Raw genomic sequence first — 20427 nt, 5'->3', positions numbered from 1 at the left:
ATCCTGGCCATCCCCCCTCTGAACCCCTGTGAATAGCAGTCTGCAGAAGCTGATTCCAAGTAAGGGCAGGGTGAAGGGCAGTGGCTTCAGCAGATGTTACTGAGCACGTTCAGTGACCCCCTCTCCCCCCCCCCGAGCAGCCAATTCCTACAGGTCGCAGTTTCTCCCACAGGAGGGCAGCGGCTCCATCACTGTCCAGGCGCGTTCCCTGCCCAGGAGCAGATCCTCAGGGGCTGCGCAATGAGCTGCTCCCGGAGCCTTTGGGTGGCGTCTCTGTCCTGCCCGCCCAGCGCTGGCCCTGGGGTCTCTCTGGGCCAGGGCAGCCGAGCCTGGGGCTGGGTCCAGCTGGAGAAAGTCCCCACCTCAGACGGGCACAGAAAGTGCTTCAGTGAAAGGCTGTCCCTGGCCCGGCCCTGCTGGGGCCACAGCAGCAGCTCGGAGCTCAGCCCCGGCTCCCAGCGCACACTGGAGGCAGCAGCACCAGCAGTGTCTGGTACCTTAGAGCCCTGCCTCCGGGAGCTGCCCCACAGCTCTTTTCCTGCCTTCCTTCCTACCAGCCCCTCACACCCCACTGCTCCGACCCCTTCTGGCGCCTTCAAGCCCAACCGGGCCGCAGCTGCCGCACTCACCGAGCCAGGGACTTTCTGAGATGGGAACTAGGCCCATCTCTGCTGCTCCTCCTGCCTGCGTGTGTCCCAGAGCCACTAGGAGCAGAGAAGTGACCAAGTCTCTGTGCCAGAGGGTGGGTGGAGGGGGAAAAAGGAAGAGGAGAGAGAGCCCGCAAGGAGATAAGGAGAAATGGGGGAAACAGCGCCCAGCTCTTTTCTCCTGCATCACCCTGAGTAGATTGCTTCTGAGCTCTGGGTAAATATCCCCCAGTGCCCAGGGTCTCCCAGATCCCCTGCCTCCCCAGGGAATGCACATAGGGGTCTCCTGCCTGCCAGGCGTGATTACACAGAGCTGTAGGTGTCACCCTTATGCCAGGATTCGAGAAAGACAGAAAGCTTGGGAACACGCATCTGTATTTACAATCCCATGTGACAATCCCTGCTCCAGGAGGGGTTTGTTCTCTACTCCTGCTGGACTGGCACACAATGGGGCACAACAGGTTTGTGCCAGTGTTTGTTGCTGCACGTTCCTTAACTTAGAAGAGTATGAAATGAAGAAAATGGAGATTGAATTAAAGGGAAATATACAAAGAAAAGTTCCAGCCCCTGTTCATTACTGAAATAAATGACCCAGTGTCCCAGTTACATGTTTTATTAACATGAACAAATAAATCCAAGAGCACACATCACTAAGACTAAATGACTATAGACACTCAGCTCAGGGTTAAACAATACAGTGAAAGTTCAGATCAAATCAGGAAATCAATGAGTTAACAAGGGTATTGAATTGGAATCAAGTCATCAATTTAGTCAAACCATCAGATTAATACAGCAGAAAACCAACCCTTATAAACCCTAAAAGAGCAACCCACGAAGGCAGGTGCTTAGTTAGTGATGCTGAAACTCCAATCAGAGATTTTTACCCAGGCTGTGCAACCCAGATTTGGCCAGCTGAATATCTCAACACCGAAACCAAATTATTGCTTACATTTAGCCTACAACCTCAAAGCCAATTACAGTTTTCTCCTTGGATTTCACTATTGTGTAGCTAATACTTCTCCTCACCTTCTCGCCCCAAAACACATACAGACCTTAGAGAGACATTAGTAAAAGACGTTCAAACAGCTCTCTCTGAACAATACATATCTGACAGCTCAATTCCTTGCAATGCTTCCATAGGTGAGGGGCATGCGTTCAGTCATTTCATAGGGCAGAGTTTTAAGACTATTAAGATTTGGGGAACTAGTCTTCCTAGCATCTTCCCTGTGCAGATTTCAGAGGTGTTCATACACACACACACACACACACACCCTCACTGTTACACCCCAATCTATTAGAAAGGCTGGGAGGTCTCCAAGTTCATAAAAAGAAAGACACAAAATAGAAAAAGGAACATCTGGGATGATGAGCAGTGGCTGCAGAGCTTTTGGATGAGGAAACCCACATTCATGGGACTGCGTGACAATGGCACTGTGGAAACTGGCTACTGCAGAGTGTTACCAATCAGTCGCTAACGAGTTTGGAATGGGAAAGTCGACCATTGGACGCCTGTTGACAAGTGTGCAGGGCCATTAACTGCATCCTGCTCTGAAAGACTGAGCCTCTGGGCAACGTGCATGACAGTGTGGATGGCTTTGCACAAATGGGCTTCCCTAACCGTGGACGGGGATAGATGGCATGCATATTCCAATCCTGCCACCAGACAACCTAGCCGCTGAAAACATGAATCACAAGGGGTATTTCTCAATGGTTCTTCAGGCGCTTGTGAGCGTTTCACAGACATTAAGTCAGGTTGGTCCAGAAAGGTGCATGACATGCACATCTTTTGGAGCACGAGCCCGTTCAGGAAGCTGGAAGCAGGGACTTTCTTCCCAGATCAGAAGACCACTCACTATAGGGGAAGTTGAAATGCCCACTGTGATCCTGGGAAACCCCACCTACCCCTTAATGCCGTGGCTTATGAAGCCATACACGCTGTAATCGAGCAGGGTGTCTACACTGGCACCGTGGCACTATAGCCCCAGCGCAGAAAGCTGTACGCCTCGTCAGGGTGGTTTTTTTACAGTGCTGCAACTATGCAGTTTCTGCACAGTAAGTGGCTTGGCAGTGTGCACACCTCAGGAGTTACACTGCAGAAAGCTGCTTTACCGCGCAGAAACTAGCCAGTGTAGATCAGGCCATACATGGCTTACAGAAGAACGCAAGACTGGTCATACTGGGTCAGACCAATAGTCCATCTAGCCCAGTGTGCTGCCTGAGAGTGACCAGTGCCAGACGCATCAGAGGGAATGAACAGAACAGGCTTGTTGACCTGCAAGGTGAACGTCTTTCACCTTTATCTTTAACTTTATTGTTGTCAATTTCTCCTTATGTTATCTTACTACCCCTCCCCCGAGATCTCTGGGCAAAGCAGGTGTGAACCATTCTTTTGATACAGACATGTCCCAATCCAGCTGAATTGAGGCAGACTTTGGGCCAATGTCAGTTTGGAAAAGGCCCACTTAACCCAGCAGGTTTCTCAAAGCATCTGTTGCTGTGAACCACATGTAGTGTGGATGTGTGAACCCCAAAGATATCAAACATGAAAGAAACACGAGGCCAGTTTTGGGGAGGTTTCCAGAGCCAGACCTGAGGGTTAAACAGCTGTGCTCAAAAGGAAAAGGGGCCTCAGCACCTATAAAAATAACTGGTTGCAAAAACAAAAACCAAAAATGACATTAAAAAACCAATCCCCAAAAAGAACCAACTCAGAAAAGCTCCCATCACACATCCATCACCACTGTAGATTTTGACATCTCCTGCCTGATGTGACATCTTTGCTTTGCAAACAAGAGACCTGGAGAAGCCTGTGGCTGTTACCCTCTAACTGGGTAAAAAAGTTCCACATCTTGTCCTCTTAACAGAAGATTTATTTTAAAGCTTATCAAGATAAATTCCATTTGAAATAGAAATAATTACAGTCCACACTGGGTGTCTATCCTCACACATGCTATTTCTCTCACATATTCCCCCACTCTAATTCCTTTGGAGTGAAGGTTTAATTTCAGGATTAGCCTCCATTTCCTGTATAGTAGGAGGCGGCATGGAGAGAACTAGAAGAAAACTTGAATTATATTGTAACATTGAAAATTATCACAGAATCAGCCTCTTACATTACACTAAACTTCATGTTTAATTTCATTGTCGCTGGTAACTTATTCAACGATTACAAAATATAAACCCATAGGGCAGTTTTCTCTTAATTCCCATTTCCACCCAGTCAGCTTTGTGTGAAGTCACATTCTACAATAACCTAGGAGCCTTCCATTTCTGTGAGTTCATTTCTCCCTGGGGCTTCTCCCAGAAGTGTGGGTGGAAGGGGTCTCACACGACATGGGAAGGCTGCATCATGAGAAAAACCACCTGTCCTCTATTTTCACACTTTCTAATCTTTCAAAGTAGCAGCAGCAGGAGAAGTGATACAAACACATTATACTCTAGACTCAGAGCAAAACGAAGAGACCAAACCACAGACTCTGGACTCAATGTTTATGTATCCTGCAGTCTGAACGTGGAACCGGATACATTCCCTCATTGGCTACCATCATTTGCCCAGCATGGAAATGCTTCTTGTCCAACAAGGCAGCCAGATTGGGACCCATAGGCATGGAATGGCTCTGAAGGAATCAGCTGTTCCATGGCAGTTTGCCTGGTGGGAGTTCCCACAGAGTGTTTTTGCCTTTCAGGTTTCTGTGAGAAGTAAATACAACATCTGAGGACACTTTTAGAAGGAAGACATGGATACTGAGCGATCAGCTGTTGTGACCAGCACAGGATGTGCCATGTTTGTCTTTCTCCCAGAGTACAGAAGCAACTTTGTCTGTACAAAGTGCAAACTGGTCTCCATATTAGAAGGTTGTAGGGCTAGAGATGCAAGTATCAACCTTGCTTTGCATCAGAGAAAATGAAGACTTTCTGCACAGAAGTCAGCATTTGGTTCTACAGGCATAACATGCTGAAGAATCAGAGAGGGCAGCACAGAACAGGGAAGAAACTGGCACAATGTGACCCCCAGAAGAAGAATGAGGAGAACCCATGTACCCCCGATGCAGATAGAGGTAAGAAACCGTTCTCAGGCTCTCTGCACAGGTTCTACTGTGGAGAATGATTTGGAAGAGTCCTCTGAAGGAAGAGATCAAAAGCAGACCCCATTGACCAGAATGCACAAGATGCATTGTCCTAGGGATGGGGGTTCCACGACCACCACTCCCAAGAGGAAAAGATGGAGGATGGTGGTCGGGAACTACCTCCAAAGGGGGACTAAGTTATCCATCTGCTGACCAGACCGAGAGACTCGAGCAGTGTGCTGCTTGCCTGGAGCTACAATTCAGGATGCGACGGAGCGTCTGCTGAGACTGTTCAACAAAGACAACTGCAGAGTTCTGCACTGAGGATGGAAGAATCCCATGAACCACTACAGGCTGGGGACGGACAGGCTAAGCAGCAGTTCTGCAGAAAAGGACCTAGGGGTTACAGTGCATCAGAAGCTGGATGTGAGTCAGCAGTGTGCCCTTGTTGCCAAGAAGGCTAACGGCATATTGGACTGTATTAGTAGGAGCACTGCTAGCAGATCGAGGGACATGATCACTCCCCTCTATTCAGCACTGGTGAAGCCACATCTGGAGTACTGCGTCCAGTTTTGGGGGCCCCACACTACAAAAAGGATGTGGACAAATTGGAGAGAGTCCAGCGGAGGGCAATGAAAATGATTAGGGGGCTGGAGCACCTGACTTACGAGGAGAGGCTGAAGGAACTGGGCTTATTTAGTCTGCAGAAGAGAAGAGTGAGGGTGCATTTGATAGCTGCTTTCAACTACCTGAAGGGGGTTCCAAAGAGTATGGATCTAGACTGTTCTCAGTGGTGGCAGATGACAGAACAAGGAGCAATGGTCTCAAGTTGCAGTGGGGGAGGTCTAGGTTGGATATTAGGAAACACTATTTCACTAGGAGGGTGGTGAAGCCCTGGAATGGGTTCCCTAGGGAGGTGGTGGAATCTCCTTCCTTAGAGGTTTTTAAGGCCCAGCCTGACAAAGCCCTGGCTGGGATGATTTAGTTGGTGTTGGTCCTACTTTAAGCAGGGGGTTGGACTAGATGACCTCTTGAGGTCTCTTCCAACCCTAATCTTCTATGATTCTCTCTATGCTTCATGAAACTTTGGATCCAAATGGTAAAAGACAGTTGTTCCCAATTTAATCATGGCGCCTTTAAGAGTGTGATCAATGCCATTTAACTAAGGAGCAGCGTTCTAAAAAGAGTTTACCTGGGACACAGGTTTGTTTAGACTAGGAAAAGTGATGGAGTTCAGGTCAGATCAAGGGGGAAGCTAATACCAACCACTGCACCTGGGCTGCATCTGAACTACAACTGTAATTGTCTTTTTACACCAAGATCACTAACTTGAGCAGCCAACGCCACGTGCAGCCCTAGTGGACGTCAGGCACAGGGAGTTTTTGCCTCAGTGTAGCTTGTTGGGATCAAACCTCTCTCCCGCACCTGGAGCTGATGAACATTCCTGGCTGGAGGGACACACTCTCCTACGACTCAAAAGGAAAGGAGTTGATAGAAAAGATCACAGGACTGACCCCAAAGAAGGGTGAGCTGCAAAAGCAGAAGCAGGCAAATCATCTGGGGGAGCTGAGAGACCACAGTGAAGATGGTGCACAGATCACTATGCAGGAATTAGCAAATGTGATTTAAAAAAAATCAAATCTTTGGCCAGCCCTAGTCAAGGGATTTATTACAGTTCTTTCTCATGTGGATTTTCTGATGTTTAACAAGGGTTGAGCTTTGATTGAAGCTTTTCCCACACTCAGAGCATCCATAAGGTTTCTCACCCGTGTGGATTCTCTGATGTGTGGTGAGGGCTGAGCTATCACTGAAGCGTTTCCCGCACTCAGAGCACGTGTAGGGTTTCTCTCCAGTGTGGATCCTCCGATGTATGATAAGGTGTGAGTGCTGACTAAAGCTTTTCCCGCACTCAGAGCACGTGTAGGGCGTCTCTCCTGTGTGGATTCGCTGATGTCTAATAAGGGTTGAGCTCAGATTGAAGCGTTTCCCGCACTCGGGGCATCCATACGGTTTCTCTCCCGTGTGGATTCTCTGATGTGTGATCAGGGCCGAGCTGTCATTGAAGCTTTTCCCGCACTCTGAGCACGTGTAGGGCATTTCTCCTGTGTGGATTCGCTGATGTCGGATAAGGTTTGAGCTTTGATTGAAGCTTTTCCCGCACTCAGCGCATGTGTAGGGCGTCTCCCCAGTGTGGATCCTCTGATGTGTGATCAGGGCAGAGCTCTGATTGAAGCTTTTCCCACACTCAGAGCATGCGTAGAGCGTCTCTCCCGTGTGGATTCTGCGATGTCGGATGAGGTGTGAGCTCCGATTGAAGCGTTTCCCGCACTCGGAGCATCCATATGGTTTCTCACCCGTGTGGATTCTCCTGTGTCTGATAACATGGGAGCTCCAGTTGAAGCACTTCCCGCACTCGGAGCATCCATAAGGTTTCTCACCCGTGTGGACTCTCCAATGCGTGATAAGGGAAGAGCTCCGATTGAAGCTTTTCCCACACTCAGAGCACATGAAAGGTCTCTCTCCACTGTGGATTTTCTGATGTGTGAGAAGATCAGAGGTCCCACTGAAGCTTTTCCCACACTCATGGCATGTGTAGCGTGTCTCTTCCAAGGTGATTCTCTCATATCCAATAAAGTCTGAGTGGTTACTGAAGTTTTCCTCTGGCCTCTGCTGAGTCTCACAGACTTTTGCTTTTTCTGGGAGTGCAGAACTCCCGGAAACATTCCCTTTGGATCTTCCTGATAACGTTCCATGTGGTTCTACTTGCTCAGCATCTTCCTGCAGGGGTTTCTCCTCCTCATTCTCACTCACCATCCCATCATCTGACGGGAGACAGAGAGAATCCAGATATAGGTCATTCCCTGCACCGGAGAGAATGGAAATCTCAGAGAGGAATGGAAAAAGAGATGAACAAGCCAAAATATGTGCGGGAGAGATCAAACCTATCAGGAGCTGATTTTCCCCAAACCCTTCCCCAGAGGAGAGAGGAAGGGATCAGTTCTGGGTCCACATCTCACCAGAACTCTCAGGGGAAAGCGAAATTGGGGAGGGACCTGCTGCCAGTTGTCAGTCAGGATAGGTGGGAAGCCATGAGTGACATCTGCCATAATGATTCCACTCTGCTGGGAACAATCCTGAACTTGGAGAGCTCACAAGGTCTTTGTAGGGCATCCCAAATGTTTGCTGTATTCACGGACAGTTTTTGAATTGGTTTAACCAATACCTCACCTGTGCAGGCAACTCTGAGGAGAACTTCTTTCTCAAAGCCCTGGAGGTCTGGGACCCACAGCTCTTCCCCTCGTTCCAGCAGCGAGATCACATCAGGTCTGGAAATTGGAAATCCTACTCCAGGCAAAGAAAATAGGGGAGGTCAGTGTAATTTGTGGGATACTTGTCACAAAGAATATTCCACAGTTTTAACCCCAGCTCATTTTTAAGCAGTAACATCCCAAGGCCAGCTTCCTTGGCTCAAAGTGGCAGGAGAGTTATTATTATAATAAATCATATTCATTACCTTAGTGCCTCAGGACCCACTAACAGTGGGTCCCCATTGTGCTAGGCAAAATACAAACAGAGAATAGTAGATGGCCCAGGCCCTGAAGCATTTACCGTCTAAATAGACAAGACAGACACAGAATGGGGGAAGGGGTAGAACTCACTGTTAGAAGAGAGATATTCAGGCCTGTCTGTAAAGCCTATACCTCAAGAACTTAGGTGTATTTTATCACTTAGCTAGTTACAGAGGTATAAAACAAAATATCAAAATCACAGTCCGCCTGGGTATGGGCCTTCTCTCACTAGGATAGTCTGAGGCCTTGTTTCTAGGCTAAGGCCTTTGGCTAAGACAGGGGCAGCCATAAGCTGGGAAGTGAAGGGTCACATCCTCACATCCCAAACCAGTCACACTGAAATAAGGTGCTATTGGGCTAGGAAAGGTACATCTACAGTACAAAATTAATTCGAACTTATTTTATTTGAATTTTCGGAAGCGATTTTATACATTCAGTGTCGTGTGTCCCCACTAAAACGTGTGAATTTGGCGGAGTGCGTCCACAGTACCGAGGCTAGCATCGAATGGTGGAGCGTTGCACTGGGGTGGCTATCCCACAGTTCCCACAGTCTCTGCTGCCCATTAGAATTGTTGGTTAAGCTCCCAGTGCATGATTGGGCAAAAACATTCTCGCGGGTGTTTCTGGGTGTGTGCCGTCACTTGCTCCTCCATCCGTGAAAGCTACGGCAGATGCCATGCTACCAGCAGACAGTGCAGCACGGAGCACTGCCTGTCTCCTGGTACTATGAATCCACCTCGCATGTCCTCTTGTCTTTCTATCTACTCTTTCATCTAATCATTTCCCGCCTTTTTTGGCTACCACGAACAGAGCCGCACAGCTTCCGCCACATCTTCCATGTTGTCTGTTCTGGGCTCCCGTGGAAGCTGCAGAAGGCAGCAAGTTCCGCCATTTTTCGGCCATCATGAACAGAGCTGCACAGCTTCCGCCGCAAACTCTGCTCTCTCGCTCTTGTGGCTCTAATGAGTTTCCTGATTCCACGAAAGCTACAGAAGACAACCATTTACCGCCTTTTATTGGCCATTTTGAACCAAACAGCTCATTTTGCGCCCTTTTTCCAGGATTACCCATGCAGGAGCTATAGCGCAGCAAGCATAGAGCCCACTTAGATCTCGGCTGCAGTTCTGACCATTGTAAATACCTCACACATTATCCAGCACTACGTGCAGTACCTGCAAAACTGGGCAAGGAAGCGACGACAACGCAATTACTATACTGATGAGGACATGGACTCAGACATTTTGGGAAGCACGGCGTGTGGCAATTGGGAGATCATGGTGGCACTGGGCCTGGTTCATGCCATGAAATGCTGATTCTGGGCCCGGGAAACAAGCACAGACTGGTGAGATCGCATAGTGTTGTAGGTCTGGGATGATTCCCAGCGGCTGCAAAACTTTCATAGTGTAAGGCCACTTTCGTTGCACACTGTGACTTGCTGTCCCCTGCCCTGAAGCACAAAGACACCAAAATGAGAGCAGCCCTCGCCATTGAGAAGCAAGTGGCCATAGCACTGTGGAAGCTGGCAATGCCTGACAGCTACCAGTCAGTCGGGAATCAGTTTGGAGTGGGCAAATCTACTGTAGGGGCTGCTGTGCTGCTAATAACCAACGCAATCATTGACCAGCTGCTATCAAGGGTAGTGACTCTGGGAAATGTGCAGACCATTGTGGATGACTTTAATGCGCTGGGGTTCCCTAACTGCGGTGGGGCAATAGATGGAACGCATATCCCTATCTTGGCACCGGCACACCAGGGTGGCCAGTACATAAACCGCAAGGGGTACTTTTCCATGGTGCTGCAGGCACTGGTGTATCACAAGGGATGTTTCACTGACATCAACATGGGATGGCCGGGAAAGGTGCATGATGCTCCCATCTTCGGGAACTCTCATCTGTTTGAACAGCTGCAGGAAGGGACTTACTTCCCAGACCAGAAAATTACTGTTGGGGATGTTGAAATGCCTATAGTTATCCTCAGGAACCCAGCCTACCCCTTAATGCCATGGGTCATGAAGCTGTACACAGGCACCCTCAACAATAGCAAGGAGCAGTTCACCTATAGGCTGAGCATGTGCAGAATGGTGGCAGAATGTGCTTTTGGATGTTTGAAAGCGCGCTGGCTCTGTTTACTGACTCAGATCTCAGCACAACCAATATTTCAATTGTAACTACTGCTTGTTGTGTGCTCCACAATTTCTATGAGAGTAAGGAGGAGACGTTTACAGCAGGGTGGAAGGTTGAGGCAACTCACCTGGCGGCCAATTTCACACAGCTAGACAACAGGGCGATTAGAAGAATGCAGCAGGGCACGCTGTGCCTCACAGAAGCTTTGAAAGTCAGTTTCATGACTGGCCAGGGTACAGTGTGACAGCTGTGTTTGTTTCTCTTGAAGTTACCCACCCCCTATATATATATGAAAGGAAAAAGTCTAAATTGTTTTAAAACTGTTCTTTATTATTTGTTGCACAACACACTGAGAGAAATTAGAAGGCAGACGGGGCGGGAGGGTTGGGTTAGGGGGTGGAGGAGGAGGCAAGGACAAGTCGAGAAACCAAATCAAAAGTTCACATATGCCAGCTTTCTGCTGCTTAGGCGATCCTCTGGGTTCAGTATATGGGTCCCCGTAGCCTCCTCCCTCGTGTTCTTGGGCGTCCGAAGGCTAAGGAGGCTATGGAACATGGGGAGGAGGGAGTTTGATTATACAGGGCTGCAGCAGAAGTCTGTGGTCTTGCTGCCTTTCCCACATCAGATCCACCATACAGCGGAGCATGTCAGTTTGCTCCCCCATGAGCTTGACCATGGTCTCATCATGCGCGTCCCTCCTCTGTTCATGTTCCTGTAATGCTTTACAGGACTCTGCAATTGTTTGCCTCCATGCATACAGCTGGGCCCTACCAGTGCTGCTGCTAATAACCTACCTTAATTGACTAGTTTCGTTAGAATTGATATGGCAACTCCCATTTTTCACGTTCTCTGTATGTGTGTGTATATCTTCCTACTGTATTTTCCCACTGCATGCATCTGATGAAGTGGGTTTTAGCCCACGGAAGCTTATGCCCAAATACAGGGGTTCTCAAACCGGGGGTTGGGACCCCTCAGGGGGTTGTAAGGTTATTACCAGGGGGGGAAGGGGTCACGAGCTGTCAGCCTCCAACCCAAACCCCGCTTTGCCTCCAGCATTTATAATGCTGTTAAATATATAAAGAAGTGTTTTCAATGTATAAGGAGGGTCACACTCAGGCTTGCTGTGTGAAACAGGTCACCACTACAAAAGTATGAGAAACCCTGCCCAAATACATTTGTTAGTCTCTAAGATGCCGCAAGTACTCCTCGTTCTTTTTTATCATACATATACTAACCAACAGAAAACGGACACCTCAAGGGGAGGAAATACAAATAAGGACCTCTTCAATATGCATCGGACGTGGCAGCGTCAGTTTAACCTACTATAAAAGTAACTTCCCAGAGGCAGCAGAGGGTAGAGAGATGTAGACCTTGGGAGGGGCCAGAATGACGGCCACCGGGGAAGATGAGGACAATGACGGTGATGAGAAAGAGAATGGTTAAGTCTAAGATAATGGTTAAGAAAGATAAGGATGTAAGTATGGTCGTCCAAATGTACTTTCTGTATTATCTCCATTTGCCTTGTTGAGTTTCAGTTTGTTAAATTATTAAATTTGCTAAATTATTAACAAATCATTTACTTGTATGAATATATATATAGAGAGAGTTCCCACGGTGTAAGAGTTCCACCTGTGCACATCGGGGTTCCCAAATTATATGATAATTTTACAATAATCTGCAATCACATCCAACAGCTCCTTTAGCACCCTCGAATGCAGCGCATCTGGCCCCATGGACTTGTGCTCGTCCAGTTTTTCCAAATAGTCCTGAACCACTTCTTTTTCCACAGAGGGCTGGTCACCTTCTCCCCATGCTGTGCTGCCCAATGCAGCAGTCTGGGAGCTGACCTTGCTCGTGAAGACAGGCAAAAAAAACATTGAGTACATTAGCTTTTTCCACATCCTCTGTCACTAGGTTGCTTCCCTCATTCAGTAAGGAGCCCACACTTTCCTTGACTTTCTTCTTGCTGCTAACACACCTGAACAAACCCTTCTTGTTACACTGATTAGGCCTCAACTGGACTACTGTGTCCAGTTCTGGGCACATTTCAGAAACGTGGAGAAAATGGAGAAAGTCCAGAGAAGAGCAACACAAATGATGAAAGGTCTAGAAAACATGACCTATGCCGGAAGATTGAAAAAAATTGTGTTTGTTTAGTCTGTAGAAGAGAAGACTGAGAGGGGACCTGATCACAGCTTTCAAGTAGATAAAAGGTTGTTAGGGGGAGGAGAGAGAAAAATTGTTCTCCTTAACCTCTGAGGACAGGACAAGAAGCAATGGGCTTAAATCGGACATTAGGAAAAAACTTCCTGTCAGAGTGGTTAAGCACTGGAATAAATTGCCTAGGGAGGTTGTGGAATCTCCATCATTGGGGATTTTTAAGAGCAGGCTGGACAAACACCTCTCAGGGATGGTTGACATAATACTTTGTCCTGCTTTGAGTGCAGGGAACTGGACTAGATGACCTCCCGAGGTCCCTTCCAGTTTTATGATTCTATAAAGCAAAGGTCAGAGAAGAGCAGAATCAAAGGAGTCACTTTGGGGGATTCTCCCTGTCATTGTCCTCAAGGTGTGCCAAAGAATGGGAAAACCCCAAGACCAGGTCAAAATCCTTCTCCAGCCACTCCATGTTTGAGGTTTCATTTCAGCGAGTAGCTGTGGATATTCTGGATCCTTTTCTGAAAAAGACACCCAGAAGAAAGCAGTACATAATGACTTTCATGGATTTTGCCACGCGATGGCTAGAAGCAGTATCTCTAAGCAACAACAGGGGTAAAAGAGTGTGCGAGGCATTAACAGATATTTTTGCCAGGGTAGGTTGGCCCTCCGACATCCTTACGGATTCGGAAACTAATTTCCTGGCAGGGACCACGAATAGCCTTTGGAAAGCTCATGGGGTGAATGACCTGGTTTCCACCCGTTAGCACCATCAAACAAATGGCCTGGTGGAGAAGTTTAATAAAATTTGTAAATAAGCACTCCAATGATTGGGACCTAGTGTTGCAGCAGTTGCTCTTTGCTAACAGGGCTGTGCCACATCCCAGTTTAGGGTTTTCATCATTTGAACTTGTGTATGGCTGCAAGGTTAAGGGGCCATTCCAGCTGGTGAAGCAGGAATGGGAGGGGTTTATGCCTTCTCCAGGAACTAACATTCTGGACTTTGTAAACAACCTACAAAACACCCTCTGAAACCCTTTATCCCTTGCTAGAGAAAACCTAAAAGATGCTCAGGAAGTGCAAAAGGCCTGGTATGATAAACATACCAGAGAGCGTTCCTTCAAAGTAGGGGACCAGGTCATGGTCTTGAAGGCACTCCAGGCCCATAAGATGGAAGCATTGTGGGATGGGCCATTTATTGTCCAAGAGCACCTGGGAGCTGTTAACTATCTCCTAGCATCCCCCACCTCAAACCTAAAGTGTACCATGTTAATTCTCTAAAGCCCTTTTATTCCAGAGAATTAAAGGTTTTCCAGTTTACAGCCCAGGGAGGAGATGACGCTTAGTGGCCTGAAGGTGTCTACTATCAAGGGAAAAGTCGCTGGCATGGAAGAGGTGAACCTCTCCATGACCCTCAGATGTATTCAGCAACAACAGATCAAGGAGCTGTGCACTAGCTTTGCACCAATGTTCTCAGCCAGCCCAGGATGGACCAAATGGGCATACCACACATTTGACACAAGTAATGCTCGCTCAATTAGAGCCCAACCTTACCAAGTAGCTCCTCAAGCCAAAACTGCTATAGAACGGGAGACCTAGGACATGAGACAGATGGGGGTAATCCCCCGCCTCTAAAAATGGATAGGCATCTCCCGTGGCTCTAGTTCCCAAACCAGATGGGGAGATACATTTTTGCGTGGACTACTGTAAGTTAAATGCCGTGACTCAACCATACAACTATCCAATGCCACGCACAGATGAGCTATTGGAGAAACTGGGATGTGCCCAGTTCATCTCTACCTTAGACTTAACCAAGGGGTTCTGGCAGGTACCACTAGATGAATCCACCAAGGAAAGGTCAGCCTTCATTGCCCATGTAGGGCTCTATGAATTTAACGTGCTCCCTTTCGGGCTGCGAAATGCACATGCTACCTTCCAGAAATGTGTATAGTCTCCTAGTGGGATTGGGAGAATCTGCAGTTGCCTACCTTGATGATGTGGCCATCTTTTCTGATTCATGAGCAGAACACCTGGAGCATCTACAAGGCAGGACTAACTGTTAAGGCTAAAAAGTGTCAAATAGGCCTAAACAGATTGACTTACCTTGGACACCAGGTTGGTCAAGGAACTATCATCCCTCTACAGGCTAAAGCGAATGCTATGCAAAAATGGCCTGTCCCAAAAATCAAACAGGCCCAATCCTTCTTAGGCTTGGCCGGATATTACCAAGGCTCCATATCTCCAAGGACCAGGACCCTAGTGCAAAGTTATAGACATTCCCCAGAAATCTGAAATGGCCACATCATAACTGATAGAATGTTATTGATCTATTGACTTCTGGGAATTACCAATAAAAGGAACAACCCAGTGAAGGTTCCCCTGAGGGAAAAATCTCATGGGTCTTTACAAATCAGTGTAGTCTCATCTGGGACTTTATACACTAAAATGCTTTATTAGTAGCCCTATGGCGATTGCCTGTTGTCACTACAGCGGAGAATTAAGGTTGGTGCCTTAACTGTGAATTTCCATCCCCTGGCATATTGTGATTGTTGTTTGGTAGGCTTGGCTGAATGTATTATGTCTATTTTTTATTAATAAATTCAACAGATGATATCAATGTCTATTTTTAAGCCCTTTCTCCAATTTCTGTGTTCAGAGCTGTGGGCAGATATGAGGGTGGTCAGACAATAATTATGTAATTAAATGTTGAGATTTTAAAAAGCTAGATCTTTAGAATGGTTCAAACACAAATTGTCAATGTCACACACAAAATCTACAGTGTAAATATTCATAAATCAAACTCGACTTACTCCAGCAGCGTGCGTGTGTGTGTGTTTGCATTACTATAACGGGATTCAAAAGGAAGCTAGATAGATTCTTGGAAGATAGGTCCATTAGTGGCTATTAGCCAGGACGGGCAGGGATGATGTCTCTGGCCTCTGTTTGCCAGAAGCTGGGAATGGACAACAGAGGATGGATCACTTGATGATTCCCTGTTCTGTTCATGCCCTCTGGGGCACCTGGCACTGGCCACTGTCAGAGGACAGGGTACCGGGCTTACTGGATCTTTGGCCTGACCCAGCCTGGCCGTTCTCATGCATGTGCAGTGAAATCAACATTTACTACAATTTATTAACAAAAATCCAATCCTTTTAAGTGTACTTTTAAGTAATGAAGTACTTTAATTATTTCACTTAATGGATTGTAATGCTTGCTTTGAGGATAATTACACTCTCCTTGCGACGTATTTTACTCTCAGTACCATAACCCCATTGTGATGTAGCTCCTGTCTGGGAGCTCTGCTGAGGCCACTGGCATTATGATCAGAAGGTGACACACTGACACATGAGCAGAGACACACGGAGGAGAGTGGAGGATGAGGTAACATGGAGGCTACCAGGGTTGAACAGGGCCCTACAGAGTGTGAGGAGCAAACTCCCTCTCAGCCTCTCCTCTCTCCCACTTCCCAGAGTCAGTAACCCTGATAAATCGTTCCCTGAAATCTAAATACCCCAATATGTGAGACAGTATCAGCAAGACCAGAGTCAGCAGATGCTTTAGGGGCTGCAGTGCCAACCCCCTCACCTAGTTGAGGGGAGTGAAGATCTGCAGTAAAAGCAGGGCTGAGGCCGTGGGAGAGGGACACAGCTAATGGGGACTGGGAGCCAAGAGGCCAGAGCCCATGAAGGGCTGGGAGCAGAAGTCCTCAGCACTGCTTAGAGGAACTTCAGATTATTTTCCCCATTTACCATCCTGCCATGTATTTAGAAACTTTTCGTTCCCATTTAAACACACTGGAGCTAAGCTGTGTTGATACATTTCCATTTGAAATGGTACAGTTTTAATTAGGTACTTAATCAGATGCTTTTGCAACAGAAAGCAATCAGTAATTGACAGGCATTCATTAACTAACTTGATTGGTTGCTGTGCATCAATTAAAAAAAAAACCTACAGATGGCGTGAGCAAGTGTAAAAATATCAGGCATTAAGAAATGGAAATTAGCTGTCAGTTCATCTCTCATGTGTTTATCTCATAATTTTAATTACATAGTTTTAAAGGACTGAATAGTAACACCGTGTTGTTTTATCAACATTAGAGTCTGTTTGTATAACTGATTGCAAAATTTCATTGGATACTGTGAACCAGCCATCTTAGCCTTTTACTTTGAGATGACTAAATACAACCCAGCGCACCACTCCTGAAAGACTGCAAGGCCTGGCTGGTGACATGCTCCCCAGAGAGCAAACACCTGACGAGCCCTTTCGCCCTAAAACGCGCTTGTGGCTCTCTGACATTGCTTTATCCGCCCCATCAGAAAATGCTATAGAGAACCAGGTCATTCCAAGTACCAGAGAGGGAGCCGTGTTAGTCTGGATCTGTAAAAAGCACCAAAGACTCCTGTGGCATCTTATAGACTAACAGATGTATTGGAGCATGAGCTTTCGCGGGGGAATACTCACTTCGTCAGATGCATTTTACAGGTAATTACAGCAGACCTTCAGTAGGTACAGTTCTACCAGCTCTCTGCCAAAATTCAAATGGTTCTGTTTGTTTTGTCTTTCATTCAGCTTTGCAATTATTAGATCCCATTTAAAAACTGGAACTGAAATAACTGAAGCAAGTTAAGAAGAGAGTGACATCAGGCACAGGTGTGCGGGGGGAAACAATAAAGGGAAAGAACTGACTATGCAAAAAGGAACATCCCGAATGATCAGAGCCCCAGACCCCCATGAACTGAATCCACCCCAGCCAGGCATATCAAGCTGGGCCCCTGAAAAGTCGCCCAGACAGTGTGGCAGTGAATGCTGCGTGGTCCAGACAGCTATGGTGTGTGCGTCTGCTCTGCTGACGTCCTGCTTTGGTACCGTGAGGTCACTGTCCCCCCGACCACCGCAAGCCTTCAAACTGGGACATGGTGCACCAGTGCCAATCAGAGTACGCTAGTGTAAATTCTGTCTATAGGAAGGGTTTGCACCAGTGCCTGAAACACCAGGGTGGCAGAGACCTTCAGTACCTAAAACACCCCTAGAACTGGGCTCTCTTTCTAGCTCTGTCAGGGACAGCCTGGGAGACCTTGGACACGTCAATGTTTCTCCTCCCAACTTCAGTCTCTTTACCCAGCTGCCCACTCCCTGCGGTTTCCTCTCTCCAGAGCTGCTCCCCACTCAGATCTGGGTGGGTGGCCCCAGAACTAAAGCCATTCAGTTCTGGAACCGTCTGACAAGGGGGCTGGGGAGTCTCTGTCCCTGGAAGTTTTTAAGAACAGGTAGGACAAACCTCTGTCAGAGATAATCTATATATACTGGGTCCTGCCTCGGCAGGGAGAGCTGGGCTTGATGACAGCTTGAGGCCCTACATTTCTAGGATGCTATGCAATATATACGTATGAAAACAAAACATACAGAATAAAACCCACCACAACATAACGTCAGGCAATTCAGAAAAAAAAACCCAAAAGACTATACTCCACAGCATAAAATGACAATACAAAGGAAAAGAAAGCAACACAATTCTAACTAACACACCCTAGGACAAAAGCACACAATGGAAAATAGCTCAACTCAAACAGCACAGGCACCAAACACGCTGAGGCAAAAAAATGCACCATAAAACTGCTACACAACATGGTGCGATCACAGTTCCAAATGGCACCATGCAAAACAGCTCAGCGTCGAACACAACACAGCACAAAACAGAATTATTTTAATGTAGGCCTGGAAGGGATCTTGAGAGGGCATCTATTGAAGCCTCGTGCTGAGGCAGGACCAAGTATCCCTAGACATTCCCAGACTGGTGTCTCTCTAACCTGGTCTTAAAAACCTCCAGTGAAGGAAATTCCACAGCCTCCCCTGGAAGCCAACGCAAGGCAAACACAGACCAAACCAACGCTGGACACACACACGCTGGGCTTGGGGTTAAGGGGAGAGACAAGAATTGAAACAATCTGGGTTCAGTTCCCAGTTTTGCCCCAGATTCTCCATGCAAACTTGAGCAAATTAGTTGAGTTCTCTGATTTTCAGCTTCCCCATCTGTAAAATTGAGAGTTGCCTCCCATCATTGGCCTATTTAGCCTTTCAGCTTTTTGTGACAAGGCCTCTCTGTCCCTGTGGGCATGTCGACACTGCAGTCAGACACCGGCGGCTGGCCTGTGCCCACTGACTTGGGCTCACACGGCTCAGGCTGCAGGGCTGTTTAATTGTGGTGTCCATGTTCCAGCTGGGGCTGCAGCCCAAGGTCTGGCACCCTCCCACCTCACGGGGTCTGACAGCCTGGCTCCAGCCTGAGCCCAGACATCTACACTGCAATTAAACAGCCCCTTTGCCTGAGCCCTGTGAGCCTGAGTCAGCTGGCATGGGCCAGCTGGGGGTTTTAATGGCAGGGCAGAGATACTCTTGGTGTCTGTTCAGCACCTGTCACAACAGGGACCCTGATCTTGGTCGGTGTCTGTGCAGAGTCTGGCACAACAAGGGCCTGACCTCAGTCAGGGCCTCTGCAACTCCCAGCATTACAGGATCCCGGATGTTGTTTGGGGTCCCTGCAACATCTGGCAAAATGTGGGAGCAGGATCTCTGTTAGGGTTCGTGCAGTGCCCAGTACAGTGGTGGGGGGTGATCTGGGTCGGGGTCAGTGCAGGGCCAGGCCGGATGGGGACACACATCTCAGTCAGGGTCTCTGAAGCGCCCAGCACAATGGAGCCAGCAATCTGGGCCGCAGCCGTCGCTGCTTGGCACAAGGGGGGCTGTGATCTCGGTCCAGGTCTCAGTTTTAGCTAGCACAACAGTGGGGTCTGATCTCACTTGGGGTCTCTGCGGGGCCTGGCAGAACGGGAGCCTGATTTCACCTGGTGTTGATGCAGAGCCTGGCACAACGAGTGCCCCAAACTCAGTCAGGGTTTGTGCAGTGCCCGGCACCCTGGGGGACCTGATCTCAGGCCAGGCCTGAGCCACGCTCAGTACAGATAAGGGCCCTGACCTCAGTCAGACACCTGGGGAGAAAAGCGGGAAGGTTTCCAAGCATTTGAGATCAGTATTTCAGCCGTGAGCAGAAAACGGGGCACAAACTAAATATTTGCCAATATAAGGGAGAAGCGCCAACATCGGGGGAGATTTTCTGTCACCGTTCAACAGTTCAAGGGAAAAGGGGAGAAATGTGGGGGTGTTATACAGCGATATTCAGTCAACGGCAGAATGGGATGGTTTCCCCTTCCCCCACATTCACAGGGCCGGGGGGGAGGCCTGGGTGATGGGGGTTTCACAGGGGGAAGGAGGGGGCTGGGGTCCGAAGGTCACTGGCTGTGGGGTCTGGGAATGTGACTAGCAGGTGCTGGGGGGGGGAGTAGCTGGGACAGGGAAGCCTGGGGCTGGGCCGTCTCCATGGGGGACACTTGCTCCTCCCTCCCCTTCCTGGCCCTTCCCACGCCCTGTTGCCAGCAGAGAGGGCCCCCCCAGCCCAGCCCAGAGGTGTCCCTGTCTCAGGGCCCCCCAGCCTCTGCCCAGTTCAGAAATCACTCGGGGGAACCATTTCCCACCCGCACAAGGACAAATCCCTGCAGGTGAAAATGGGGGAAACACCCCAAACCTGAGATCTGAACTGGCCATTGGCGAAGGGGAGAGAAAATGGGGCACAATGGGGGGAGGGGAACAGGGAACTTCTCAGGGGTTTGGGGGAGGGGGGGTCACCCTGGGTGCTGCTCGTTGCTCTCTAGGGAGAAAGGGGGCAGGACGGGAGAGGAGGGGGGTCCCCACGGGGGGGCAGCGGTAAATCCGAGGGGATCTCAGCCCCCCCCTTTCTCTCCCCGCTCCTCGGGGGTCACCTGCTCCCCCCCCCCGGCCATGTCCGGGCTGCACAGACATTTCCCTCCCG

At 48.4% G+C, this 20427-nt stretch overlaps 1 protein-coding gene across 41 annotated transcripts in view; it reads right to left on the bottom strand.

Moving 5' to 3' along the window:
- LOC127039342 (zinc finger protein 501-like) overlaps positions 1–20427 on the bottom strand; it is a 259420-nt gene that overhangs the window by 71413 nt on the left and 167580 nt on the right. Inside the window, exons 1-3 of one of the 41 annotated variants that reach the window (XM_050932867.1) lie at positions 19406–20423; positions 10534–10950; positions 7943–8056 (exon numbers count right to left, since the gene is read on the bottom strand). The exons of 33 other annotated variants lie outside the window; for them this stretch is intronic. Coding sequence is in view for 2 of the 8 variants with exons in the window: in XM_050932874.1 (XP_050788831.1) it covers positions 6368–7528 (1161 nt within the window). In the remaining 6 variants the exon portion in view is untranslated. Of the gene's footprint in view, positions 1–1244; positions 7576–7942; positions 8057–10533; positions 20424–20427 lie in introns of those variants that run through there. 7 more of the 41 variants (XM_050932874.1, XM_050932873.1, XM_050932866.1 and 4 more) reach the window with 7 other exon arrangements.

The sequence above is a fragment of the Gopherus flavomarginatus genome, chromosome 23, assembly GCF_025201925.1.
Source record: "Gopherus flavomarginatus isolate rGopFla2 chromosome 23, rGopFla2.mat.asm, whole genome shotgun sequence".
Classification (NCBI taxonomy): Eukaryota; Metazoa; Chordata; order Testudines; family Testudinidae; genus Gopherus; species Gopherus flavomarginatus.
This window is presented reverse-complemented; position numbering and strand designations above follow the sequence as displayed.